This window comes from Drosophila navojoa, chromosome 2 (assembly GCF_054131105.1).
Source record: "Drosophila navojoa isolate 15081-1374.11 chromosome 2, UAZ_NAV_1.0, whole genome shotgun sequence".
NCBI lineage: Eukaryota > Metazoa > Arthropoda > Insecta > Diptera > Drosophilidae > Drosophila > Drosophila navojoa.
The window spans coordinates 6,252,160-6,266,383 of record NC_142890.1 but is presented as its reverse complement, the minus strand read 5'-3'; the positions used below and the strand labels follow the sequence as shown (position 1 = coordinate 6,266,383).

General features: G+C 41.2%; 3 protein-coding genes across 3 annotated transcripts in view; 2 read left to right on the top strand and 1 right to left on the bottom strand.

The window, feature by feature from the left end:
• Positions 1-14,224, top strand: part of Osi14 (DUF1676 domain-containing protein Osi14) — a 47,363-nt gene that overhangs the window by 18,722 nt on the left and 14,417 nt on the right. The gene's annotated exons all lie outside the window — the stretch shown is intronic.
• On the top strand, positions 6,249-10,779 carry Osi12 (DUF1676 domain-containing protein Osi12). Its single transcript, XM_018098108.3, has 2 exons — positions 6,249-6,917; positions 9,574-10,779. The coding sequence occupies exons 1-2, from the start codon at positions 6,443-6,445 to the stop codon at positions 9,990-9,992; spliced, it is 894 nt and encodes a 297-aa protein (XP_017953597.1). The 5' UTR covers positions 6,249-6,442; the 3' UTR covers positions 9,993-10,779.
• Positions 12,076-12,882, bottom strand: LOC108658918 (uncharacterized). The gene is made up of 2 exons (XM_030383567.2): positions 12,743-12,882; positions 12,076-12,642 (listed from the first exon to the last, which is right to left on the bottom strand). Exons 1-2 carry the CDS (start codon positions 12,746-12,748, stop codon positions 12,136-12,138), a joined length of 513 nt encoding a protein of 170 aa, XP_030239427.1. The 5' UTR covers positions 12,749-12,882; the 3' UTR covers positions 12,076-12,135.

Below are 14,224 nucleotides of genomic sequence, written 5' to 3'. Positions count from 1 at the left end.
ATATATTATTGTCTGCGTTTCGCGCTCTCACCCTTTCAGCCCTATACACAGCCGTCTGCTTCTTCTTCTCCTTCTCACTGACTTGGGTCAAATGTGCATGAATTTTAATTGTGGCTTTCTGCGATTTAATCGCTTTAATTAGAGAAAGAGATGCCATGCCGAACAAAGGTTGCTCGACCATTACACACTCTTTATGTTGTAAATGCGATGCTTGAGAATCTAATTACCAGGCACGCATACAGCTCAAAGTACCCATCTGAACAAAGAAATAGGGCGGCAGAGAGAGCGAGTAAGAGAGAGAGAGAGAGGGAGAGAGAGAGAGCGAGAGAGCAGCAGATGTCGAAATGTACATCTGTCCAATTTTCACCAAAGAAAGCAAAAGCAACGCATTATAATTAATTGATGCAATAATAAAAATAAATTTACTTTGACACTAGACACTTGCGCGTGGCCAGCTATGAAAATGCTCAAAAGCTTTTCATCTATATACTCTATCTGGGCGGGTATAAGTATGTAATCGCGAAATTTGATATACATTTGAAAAATAATACAAATGAAACTAAAAATATTATATTTTATTTAAATCAAATACGATATATATTGAAAAATATAATGAAAATGAAACTCAATATATTTTATTAAATAAATATTTATTTAAGGGATATAGATTCAATGAATAATGAAAGACTAAAATGGCATTGGGATACACTTTTTATACCCTGAACCCATTGAAAATGGGAAATCAGGGTATAATGGTTTTTTATATTTATAATATTGATCTGTTTTTTACGCATTTAAATTATCATAAATCTTTATCGGAAATTATTAAGGTTATATAATTTTGCACACACATATATTAATTTTTCTCATGTTTAGATTCGTTGACCTATATTTATTTGTTATAAATTTTTCTAATTTTAATTTTAATTAATTGTTGTACATGGTATTTATATGCTAAAATTTAATTTCATGTATACATGTATATTTAAATATATTTTTATTATTATATTTATATTTCTTATTATTATATTCATATTTATTTTTTAAGCTCTTTAGGTAAGGAATTTTATTGAGCTAAAACTTTTTTAAAATAATTTTCTAAATTGAAAAACTTTTTTGATTGATTTTATCTATGTCTATCCTCAACTTCATCGCCTTAGCTATGTATAAACTGATTGATGAGCATCACATGCACAAGATCAAGTCCAAAGTTATGTGCATACCTTTTAATGTGCAATATAGTGGAAAATTCTGCGAAAAACTTGTATGAAAAAGCTTTTTATACCCTGTTTAATATTCTGTATTTACTCTGCCCGAAATGCTTGTAGCGAATTCCCACATCATTGTGTCTCACATTTTGTCTGCAAGTGTATTAAATCTTCGCAAGCTCTAAACTGTCTTTGAGCTTGCCTTGTTTTTACTTGAGGCTTCGAATTGGCCAAGCGTTTAAATAAATTGTGTGGAGATTAAATGAAAATTGCCTCGTGGCTAGTGTCGAGTGCTGCATCCCCATCGAGCGACGCTTGTCCAAGCTGAAGCACATTTTCAGGCTTATCCCCATCTCCAGCTCCATCTCCAACTCCATGGCCATCTCCTTCTTCAGCTGGTGACACGTATGGCTGCTGACACATCCGCTGAAGCAGAAAGTTGTCAGCGGCGCTGATCGCTTCTAAAGGCTAATTAGTGTGAGATTTGGTCTTTGATTAGTTGCAAAGAGTCATCAAAAACACAGCAAATGATGAAAGCGGACACCGAATCTAATATACACTCGCTCAGCCCATGTTTCTTACTCTCTAAGCAGCTGTATCCGATCTTTATCGGCGGATATGCTTGAAAGTCTGTCGGCAAAGTTATTAAGACCCTGAGAGCGTCTAAATTAAACAACAAGTATAAGAAAGCCCACACACACACAAACACACATAAACACACACACACACACAGGCACACATACATTTTCACTTTCTTTTGTTTTGAGTCGGTTTGTGAAAATTGCAATTTTTATTGCACTTGGGTCGCTTGAATGAACGCCCGCATGAAATAGAAAGTTAAATATAAGAAAACACATACACAATGTTTCTGTGTGTGTGTGTGTGTGTGTGTGTATACATTTATGTAGGGCTTAAGTTCTAAAACTGAAAGTCAAACTGAACTTTAACCCGTCAGCGACTTCTCGCTTTGGCACTTGTTGGCGCCCCAAAGTTTATGGCAAGAATTTAGAACAAATTATTTACTTTCTCCGTATGGAAAAATATGAAAAGCTTCACACACATAAAATGACAACAACAACAACAACAACAACAACAACAACATAAAATGCATTGTGGATGCTCAAATTGTTGTTGTTGTTGTTATCGTTATTGTTGTTGTAGCTGTCACGTTGTCTGCTGTTTATTAAAACGCAATTCTGGTTTGTTTTTAATGTAGCCACAATGAAATTGTTTTTATGGCGTTTGCCGCTGTTGCCAGTGCTGCTGCTTTATTTGCAATACCCTGTAGATATTGTAGATACATTGTTTTGTTTATTGGGATATGATGATTGAGGGTGGCGACATAAATATAGGTCAAATGTGTAGATGAACGATAAGTATATTCATATTTAGTTTATTTATCGGTTAACTGAAGTTAAGAACTTATTTCTGATAGGCTCAGATGTATATGTAGCTAAAAGTCATGCCTGAAATGAGGATTTTCTAGTGGGTGGGGAACAGCTTACTAAATCGTTAAATCATAGTTAAGTATCACAAGCTTATATAATCGAAATATTTCTGTCTATACAATATGTATAGCGATAATATATAGGGCTATCCATATTAGACGAACTCATCTGAATAATCTATATTTATATTTGACAGAGATTGTTTATCGTTTATCTCTATCTATCTATATTTAGATTCCTTTAAGACATATTTCTTCACATACTGGAAACGCTCTATATATAGTCCACATATGTTTACTTGATTTGTTAAATTATTCCAAGACTAACATTTCCGATATATATGAGTTCAATTTGGCAAGTGAATCTGAATCACAAACTCTTTTACTCTGCATATATTTGCCTATTCATAATACAGAGCTTAAGTCTTTTTGACAGTATACGATATCTCGAATTCGAGCAGTGCCTACCAAAACGCTTTTATTTATTTCTTTTTTATTTTTTTTTTTACTTTGTATTTTATTTTGTTTTGGTCGCGACCGCAAAATGGCTCACAGAAACAGTGAAAAATCTCATGGCTCTTGAGAGAAAAGTGCAAGGCGTGTCACAGCCAGATGCCGGATTATGCTTTGCGGCTAGTGGTTGGCGGTTGGCCCGGCTAACGACGCGACGCGGCCAATAGAGAGTGTAATGTCTGCTGCGGCACTTGGCTTGGCCTTGCCGCTGGCACTCATTCAGACAATCTAGCTTCGGGCTCGCGTGCACTGAAGCAGTTCAAGCAACACATTGAGAAACCTATCTCCACAGATGCGCTTGTGCTTAGCCAGGCAGCTGCACCCGCACAAGAACAGATCAGCTACGGCATGTTTGTGGTGGACTCGTCGCTCCCTAGTGTGGGCAACGCAATGGACAGCTTGACGGCTTCGACGGGTCTGCATTATCCATGAGTTGGGCTGAGGCGCATAAATCGTGGCGACGAAGCGAGCTTATTAGATGTCAGGCATGAAATTTGTGCATAACAGATGTAAAGCTTGAGCGGAGCTGTCAAAGTGAGAAAAAGCAGCGGACGGGCGAGATGATACGAATTTGATTAACTATGAGATGCCCTGTGAAAAGTTGATAAATGTTTTACGAAGCATTTACGATGGCTCGAAATAGAGATAATACTCAATTGTGCCTTTTATTGTTGCATAAGCATAACAGATACCCTGTAATAAATATAAAATATATACTAAGAGACATACCTTCACCTGATCTAAGAGAGGAGGAGAGGAATGCATATTCGCTGTAAATACATATAAATATTTTTAGATATATATGTTTTTGTTCTATAGAAGAATTTGCGGTTGACTGACTATGAGATGCCCTGTAAAAATGTAGAAAGTATATTTACATGGAATATATATCATTAAACATAGGGAAAACTCTGAATAGGGCGTTATGAATTCGAGTAGAGTATACCCTGTAATATTATTTAATTACACCATTATGATAAACAGATACCTTTCAAAAGCCGTGGCACTAGATACCCTGTAAGGTATTGGTGGCAATAACTTTTTGCTATAGACTTCACAGCAATCAGATCTATAGGTGTCTCAATTTATATATATTATTCCTTCTTGGTACTCGATATATGAAAAATAGTATAGAATAGAAGAATACGATATAATATAAATCTAAAAGAATAAAATAGCTAAAGCTCTAGTACAACTAACACCCTAGCTCCCTACTACAATATATTTAAAGTTTTGGTCGTTCACCTTTACCTCAGCAGCGTTATACCCCAACTGAATGTTGGGCATTAAAAACACACAAAAACAAATGAGAACTGTCTGCGCGGCTTAAAGTTTTTTGTTCATATTTTTTGTATGGACATAATGAAATGCTCGTCTCTTTCAATGGCGGTCTTAGCCAACTTGAGGGTCCGTCCAACTCTCTCCATGGCAATATTATGCAGCCGGGCTGAAGCGGTCAGTGAACCTACTTAGTTAAGGACAGCACGGCACAGCAGTATGTGTACTTGAAATGAGCGCCATTCACCAGTGCTCATCAGCATTGAAAAGTACTCGTAATGCTATCAAACAAACCAAATATAATAACATCCAGCGATCCATGCAAATCGAAGGCCTTGCCCTATCCCGAGCCCCGGGCCCCGGGCCCCGGGCCTCTGGCCGGCCATTTGGTGGGCATTAGTGAAAGTAAAGTGGAAATTGCGGCAGCTAAAATCAGAAATTAGTGGCCCAGAAAGCGACGGCAAAAACAACAAGAGGGAAATCTTGGACTCGCATATATCCGATCGGCAATGCCTTCTGTGGGCAACAAGTAGCCGGCCACACGACAGTCATTGGACTGTGGGACCTGTACAGGTGCCGCTGTGGGGCCTAAATTTGCGACTTTATTAGTTGAAAATGAGTCGAGTGGAGTCGGAGCTGCGGGGCCCGAATCCGAAATGAGGGGCGGCTGAGTGGCATGCGAGCAAATCCCTTTGTGGTCGCAGCACCTGCCACATAAAGTGCCCAATACTGGCGCTGACTGGAGCTGGGCGAAAGTACTGGACAAGAATACCAGAAGATAAAGAGACACACACACATACAAAGTATTTCCGCTGGTCTTTTTGGGGAAAATATTTGTTGCTAACGTGGGCTCAAAGCCACAATTATGCGGCAGCTTTCCTTTTGCCTGGCTGGCTGCCTGTTCGCCAGTGCGACTTCATGTGGCACGTTCTATGAGAAACTCAGCGGATGCTGGCTCATGCATAAAACACAGACAACACAGGCAGGGCCAACAATTTGTATTTTGTGGCAACAGCAACGGCAGCGGCAGCGGCAACGGCAGCAGCAACGGCAGCAGCAGCCGCAAGTCAATGGCCCGGCCTGGCTTTAATAGATGCATATCATGATAGCTGAAAGCCCTCGATTGCATTGGCCATCAGCTAGATATAGGCTGGGTGTTGATCGGATGCTAAATAGAGTTGCTATTGCTGTTGCTGCTGCAGTTGTTGGCGTTGTTGTTGTTGTTGTTGCCTCCTTTTTGTGAAATTTGCATAATAAAATTGAGCTGCAAATTGCAAGCGTTTAGTGGTTAATAAATACTTTCTATATGGCAATCGAAATGCGAGGCGAAAATCGGCAAATGCCAAATTGAAATTAAAGTGTCGACAAGAGCAACAACTGCAACACCAGCAGCAGCAGCAGCAACAGCATCAGCGACAATGTTGACCAAAACGGCAGCCAGTTTAAAATGGTCAAAAGCTAAACACCTACCTAGGCAACAAATTCAACTAATATATTTGGCCATAAACAACGAAAGCGGCTGGCAAAACGAAAGAAAGAAATAAAACAAAAACACGTCCAAAGCCGTTGCGGTTGTTGTTGCGACTGCTGTTGCTGTGGCTGTTGCTGTTGCTGTTGGCAGCGCAATGATCATTAGAGGCAGCAACTACCCAACAGCAACGGCAACAGCAACTACAGACACGACGTCTCGACTCCAACTCCAACTCCAACTCGAACTTGAACAACTGCAGCACGAAGAAAATCAAATTGCGATTAACTCAAGCTCGAGCTGAGCTCGAGGTCTATATAAGAATAGGCGCGCCAAGGCTGGCCATCAGTTTGATTGAAACCAGCAGCCAGTGCAAGCAAGACGCGCTCCAAGGCAAAGCCAACGATATCACATACCCAGCCAGGATTAGTCCAGACGCGTGTGTGTGCGTGCGTGCGTGTTTCTGCGTGTGTGTGTGTGAGTTAGCTACGACGCGTGTGCCTAGTGCAACAGTGAGTGTGCGTGAAAATGACATTCAGGCAAAAGCATTTAGTGCTCCTGCTCGGCCTCTGCCTGGCCATCAGCCTCAGCAGCAGCGGCTGCGATGCGGCCACCGAGCAGCTAAACAATCTACCCGCCAGCGGCAGCCAGAATGCGGGCGCACGCACTCTGCTACGGGTCTACGATGAATGCAATCGGGCCGAGAGCGGCTTTGTGCCATGCCTGAAGAAGAAGGCCATATCGTTTATCGATCGCATTGCGCCCATCGATGCCATCAATGTGGCCGATGGCATCAAGCTGGTGCGCCTCGAGACGGCGCCACGCCCACCCGCCTACAGCGACAACGAGCTGGAGTCCTCGCTAGCCCGCTCCGGCAGCGACCGGGATGCGAAGCTGACGAATATGCTGATTGAACGCTTGAGCTACTTCTTCAACGGGCACTCGCTGCAGGTCAGCTTCCCCAAATTGACTTCCGATGAGATTGGACGCGGACTCGAGGAAGGTAAGCATGCCACACCACACACACACACACACACAAGCTGACTGTAATTGCAGTTATGTTAACCGCTTCATGCATTTAACCATTGCGCGTGACAGTGACATAATTTTGCCAGAGCTCCGTTCATAATTGACGGTTATTAGAGCCAGGCGTTGTTGGTTACACATATCACACTATAAATATACACTTATATGTGTCTATACATGCTGTGCATACACAGACCAGGCCTAATTGAATAGCTGACAATGACATTGGCAGCCAGGAAGTGGGTTAACAACTGCCGCGCGCTTGCATTGTATGCTAAGAGCGGAGCGTGGCGCAGCGTGGAAAATTCTAGTCTTTGGGAAGATGTGCAATTGTTTTCCAGCCTAAACATACACACACACACGCACGCACACAGTAGTCAAAACTCGTTCGAAAAACTTACATTGACCTATAAACCTAAACAACAACAATGACAACAGCAAAACAACAAAAATTGTCATGCCAGAGTTTCGTATTAGCCCGCAGAAATAAATATAAACATGAGCAGACAGACAAACGCATGCAGGAACGCTCATGAAAGGCCTGAAAACAGTGTTTATGTGTATCATTTCTAGAGAGTTTTTGGGAAAAACTTCAATTCGTAATTGTAAACATAGAGAGATATAAAAGTCCAGACTGAAGCACAGCTAGATAGAAAGCCGTCTTAGTTAGTTGTGGATAGTGGACTATTTTTGTATAAATACATATATAATGCACATATATAGTATACAATCTACGCACAAACTTATATATATTTCATATGGGGAAGTAAGTTGTAATGGACTAAAATCAAAAACTAGTTTCAATGGTATAAACAAACAAAAATTAAAATAGAAGAATTTAATTTGTTGGAATTTATGGAAATAGTTTGGCTAAGAATATAAGGTAAAAATTTTACATTTTACATTTGGTTTAGCATGGGCAAACGAGAAAAAAACAAAAGCTCATAAAAGTAATTATCAACAGCATGTTAAAATATCAGATCATTTGAAATTCAAATGTTATTGTTAGCTAAGAAAACATGTTAACTATTTTACAGATCAGGATGCCAAAAAATAAAAAATAGTTTTCGAGATTTTTTTTTTTTTTTTCAAATACGAGATCATCTCGTGTTTCTCAATTATTACAAATCAGTTTCCTAACGCTCTCAAAATGTAAAGTTTGTTCTGCTAGTATGTTAATAAGAGTATGTTAATGTTTATAAACGTCACAGCTAAATTATGCAAATTGAAAGCGGAGCAGAATAATTTAGCATATCAATAACATGCGCCTACTATAAGCCTGTTAAACATGAATTATATTATAATGGGTAATCTCATATTTAGCTTAAGCTTATCAATAGGTTATATACATCATGTGTCATATCTAATATATTGACATACATAAATTATATAACATAAAATAAATCACAGCTAAACATTTTGAATTTCTGTAGAGCTCCTATTCTTAGCAACTCAAACTAAGCTAAGCTAGAAAACTTAAACTAACCTAATCGTAACTCTAAGTCATCATTAAATAATTGGTAAATGGAAGAACTTTTCGAAACTTTCTCAGTGTTTTGATTAAGGCTTAAGCACTTTAATTATCAAAATGTAATCTTTAAATCCCCAACAAAATAATTTCCATAAAAGTTTTCACTCAACTGCAAAGTGCGCAAAGAAAAGCTTATCAACAATAACAAGACAGATATTACTCATGGCAATACACTCGGTCTGGTTAATGGACTCAAGTAAAAAGCAAAATAGAAAGAACCGCCGAAAGTTGAGTTGAAGTACATTTAAATACGGCCTCTTTGGAAACACACGGAAACACGACACGCCACGTTATGCCGTGCCATGAGATGTCATGACCATGTCGAATGCGCAGCCCAATGAAAGTGTTGGCCACGTTTCACTTGGCCTGGCTTGGTGTGCGGGGCTTCTTGTGGGCTGGCTGGCTGGCGGGCGAGTGCGCTTTGCATCAATTACAAATTTGACAGAAGCACTTAAAGCATTCGCAGCGACAGCCAGCAACAGGCCGCAAATATTTTCTCGTAATGAAAAGCGAACTTACTTTCACTTTCCTCTTTTTACTTTCATATTATTGATCGAGATCAAGATATTCAGTTGCTCAACATGGCCAACGCTTTCCCAACTGCCATTTGCAGTTAATTGCAATCGCATCTTGTTATTGACTTGGATTTCGGTTGCATTTGCACATATCACAGATCGCACCCCCCTTTGCATTTTCACCTGAGCAGGTGAAATCGCCGAAAATGTCCCTGATGCAAAAGTAATGCAAGCAACTACAACAAAACGAAAGTCACACGAGCAACAAAGCTTTATTAAATATACACATACATATATATAACTATATATATTTATAAACATTATATATATTGTTGTATGCGCGGCCTTTGTGGCTGGCGAACTTTCTCCAGAGCTAGGAGCGCTCCCTTGACATTAAGGCCAAGCATCAAGCTGAACAAACGCATTGTTTACAGCTGCAGGAATTACGTGGAAAGCGTGTGGGAATTCAAGCCAAGAGTGATTTTCAGTCACATTTAACATACATACATACATACATAGTACATATATGCCTACAATTATGTCTTTAAGCTCAGCTGCTAAATGCCTTTTATTGTGTGTCGTTGCAGGCCGCGGAAAGATGAAGAAAATGGGCATGATGATGGCCATGATGATGGCCACCAAGCTGATGGGCATGCTGCCGATAGCCATGGGCGCGCTTTACATACTGGCGGGCAAGGCTTTGATTATCTCCAAGATTGCCCTGCTCCTGGCCGGCATCATTGGGCTGAAGAAGCTGATGGCTGGCAAATCGTCGGGCGGCAGCTCCGGCTGGTCCTCGGGTGGCGGTGGCGGTGGCGGCGGCTGGTCCTCGGGCGGCGGTGGCGGTGGCGGCGGCGGCTGGGACAGACGTTCCTTGACCGAGGCGCAGGAGTTGGCATATCGTGCGCACAGCAGGCAGCAGGCGGCCCAACAGCAGGCGGCCCACCACCAGCAGCAGCAGCAGCAGCAGCCACTGGGAGCGCAGCCAGCGCTGGTCAAGTCATAGACGCCACAAACACACACACACACACACACTCCCAGACATCTATAGAAAGAAGCATATTCACACACACATCGAGTTCATAGCCCCCTAGAGTGCATTTATCTTGTAGATAAATGTGAGGGGCTGACAAACTGAGACGAGACAGGGCTGGCAAATTGTAATTAGATTTTCATCAACTGCTTTCTTCGGCTCACTTTTTCTTTTCGCACACCTCGACAAATGCGCAGTTGCACCTGCGGGTACATGGCTGCAAATGTATCTGTAACGTGCAGCTAACTTAATCATTGGCATTTGCATGAGACACAAATCGATTTGCGTAATACGCACCCAGTTCCGCTTCCATTCTATGCCCGTTTACAGCTATTCAAGTGCAACGTCTGTCTGAACTTTATCTCTGCACCTCTCAAGCGCGCCGACTCTCTTGGCCAGCTAACTGCACTCCCAGTTCCTGTTATTTTTCAATTATTCATTCACTCACTCACTCACTCACTCACTCTGTCTTCTTTCATTCATTCTGCTCGGCTTCTGCTCTCGTTTCCAGCTCATTTTTTCACGCGTGCATTTTTCGATTAGCTTTAAGCTTAATTCATTTAACTGTAGTCTAGTGTAATAATTTATTAACATTATTTATTTCTTAACTCTAGACGTGTCTCGCATGTAAGCAGCAAAGTTTTTCAAGAAACACAAAAGTAACAAAAAAAAAAGAGGAATACCAGCACAAATACAAATACAATTACAAATTATACATATAAATATTTATATAAATAAATAAAACATTTACGTGTAGAAACGATGTGTCTTGGCTCAATTTATTAAAGTGTCTAGGCGTTATCTGTCGCAAGGTCACGTTAAAGTTCAGCTGCTGCGGCCTCACGTCCTCAGCTGTATGCTGATGTAGCTGCACGCAGAGGACACGTATACACTTCCTGCCATCCGGTTGCCATATGCCAAGCTGCTCAGTGTCCTTGACAACCTTTGTGACTGCCTGACTGCGAGCGCGTATCCTGCGTATCCTGCGTTTCCTGTGTCGCCATATGTCGTCTGCCCGCCCACTCGCACTGCCCATGCCTTGATCCTCTAGATGCTTTCACGTACGACTGCCCCAGCTGAGGCCGGCACTGAAGTTTATTGCTCCTGCAGGGAATTCAAGAGGACAAATGCATGCAATGCGAAAATAAATAATCGGAATCTCCTATACACTCGGACAAATATTCGCTTGCCAGCGACTGCGGTTAATTATGAAATGACTCGGCAGAAATATCTTTAACGCTTGTCCGATTAGAAAGGCGACATAATCAGCTAATTAATTTATGGAAAAATCCCCTACACAGCTTGAATTCATTCAAGTTCAATGTCAAGCCCGCAGCTCGACAAACCAATTTCAAGTTTCCAAAAAAAGAAAAGAAAAAACAAAGAGACAAATGCTCAATGCTCAGGCTTCTGTGCATCGCTTTTTAACTGTTGAGCTGTAACCCTTACATAATTATCAGCGGCATAAATTAAACTTGATTAAGCGAAGACCAGTTGAGCTCGTCAACTGATAATCTATTCTGCCTTTCAGATAGACTGGTTTGCCCCTCCGGGCATCTGCCAAATGACGTGCGTATTCCGAAAGAAAGACAATTTTACTGTGGCATGAAAACAATATGTTATGCAAATCATAAGAACGGATTTACGCATTTTGGTGGGCGTGTCGGAGCGAGTTCTGTAAGAGCTTATGCCGTTTAGAGACTTTTAAGGTGTTTTAGAAACGATTAAATTTTGCCTTTCAAAGCGGCTTCTTTTTGCTGCACCAAAATTAATTTACATTTTTATTTGTTAAATGATTTTTTGGGAAACTTTTTAGTTCGTTAAAATAGTGTTAAAGAAATAACAGTTCCGCGATCGAACCGGTTTAGTAACCTTGAGCTGGAATTGATGGCAGAATATTCCAGACTTTTTAGGAACTCTTCAGAAAATCCGTCTGTTAATCCCCGTTGACTCTTCAGTTCAGATTTTCAAGCACAATCACTGATTAAAGATATCGGATCCTGAATTTTTACAGGATATCTCAGCTGCATTCACAATTAAAAAATTCGGCAAACAATTTTTTTTTTTTTTTCAGTTTTTATTTTACATTCTCCTTACTCTACAGATAGTCGGGCGTTTACTTCTTCTTCCACCAGCCGGAGGAGCCACCATAGCCGCCGCCATAACCGCCGCTGTAGACACCACCGTAGCCGCCACCATAGCCGCCACCATAGCCGCCGCCGTAGCCGCCGGCAGTGGTTGTGATGACCTTGTAGACCTGGACCAGACCGCCATGACCAACGCCATAGCCGCCGCCATAGCCACCGCCATAGCCGCCATCGTAGACGATGTGGCCTCCGCCGTAGCCGCCAGAGTAACCACCGCCGTAGCCGCCACCGTAGCCGCCGCCATAGCCGCCAACTCCACTGTTGATCACCTTAATGACCTGGACGCCACCGTTGCCACCATAGCCGCCGCCGTAGCCACCGCCATAGCCGCCTCCATAGCCGCCGCTATAGCCACCGCCATAGCCGCCGCCATAGCCACCGCCGTAGCCGCCGCCGCCGCCCTTGCCTAGGAGGCCAAGGAGTCCAGCTTGGGCTGTTGCCAATGTGGCGACCACCACGAGGAGACACACAAACAGCTGAAGAAACGAGAGAGAGAGAGAGAGAGAGACTTAGTGACTGTGCTCGCAATGTGTGAAAGGAGTCGAATCCTTGAATCCTGGCAGCGGGTTAACTCACTTTCATAGCGCACCGAACTCTGTCAAAGCAGGCGAAAAACTAATTCGAATTAGGCAAAGCGCTTTCAATTTATGAGCAGACGCCTCCCAGCTGTCTGCGCATCAAACCGACTTAGCCTGGCCAAGAACAACACCAACAAAAAGAAGGCAGCACAGCAACAATTTGGCCAGCCGAGCATGAGTCTGCATGTGTGCGAGAGAGATGGCCTCTGGAAAGGTCTGTGGCTGTGGCTCCGAAAGTATATTTATTATTTGCATTAGTAATCGCTTAGGAAGTGTGGATCTTAAACTAGTTCTGCTCGAATTAATTAGCATCTCATTTGGAACTAAAAGAAACAACAAAGGCTAGCAAATCAGATTCGGTTCAATAACGATCGACTGCATACTTTGTACACTCTGCTCTCAATCCAATTAATGCGATTGGCAAACTAATAATAAAATAATAAAAAAAAAAAAACAACTAATAATATTCACTGGCTGCTTATTTTTGTTGTTGTTGTTGTACATCTGCATGTTGAGATAAATTAATTTATGACTTTAATGAACGCTAGTCAAGCAGTCAAATTGTTGTTCAGCCACCACGCCAGGTGAGTGTAGGTAGATGTGACCAGTTTATAACACTCTGCAGCTCACACACACTCACACTGGCAAACATTTAATGAGACTGTGGCAATAAAAATTAAATAAACACATTAAAGCCTTAAACGATTCCAGCGGGCATCGTGCATGATTGCATCTAGCCATGCCTCTCGCCTTGACAATGAAATATTATGAGGAAGGCAAAGGCAGATGGCCGATGGAGTTGACACAAGGAGCTCTTGACTTGAATAAGGAATAACAGCAATGAGCGTAATTTCAGCTGTGTGCATTAATTAACAATCTAATTACCCAATTTGAGAGTGATCAATTGTAGTTGCTAGTTTTAAGCAGCTCTTGAGTCAAGATATGAATTGAAACTGTGCTTATCTGCAGAGCTAAGCTGCCAGCGACTGCACAATACTCGCTTACTGTCCCATCAAAGAGCTAAATTTATCAATGAGTGAATCGCACACACAAGAGATTATTTTTAGTCGATTAGACAAAAGATCTCTCAAATCAAGTGCCTAGCGACAACAGCAGCAAAATGTTTTGCTAGACGACCAAAAGACAAAATTAACGAGCTGAAAAAAAGAAAAAAAATAATAATAATAAAAAATAAATAAATAAAATAAAATAAAATAAAATAAAATTAATTAAAATAAACTAAAATAACAAGTAATTAAATGTGTATTTCTAGGCCATTACAGCAGAAAGCCATCTTGACATATTTACATATGTAACATCTCAGACTTGTTTTAGTTTCTAGATGTTTCAAGATATGACCTCGAATACCTTCGTTGATTGATCGCTAATCAACAAAAATAAAGCAAAACATATAAAAATTGACATGTTGTAGAGCGACCTCAAGAAATTCTCTGAGCTATCATAGACAGCGCTAATGATT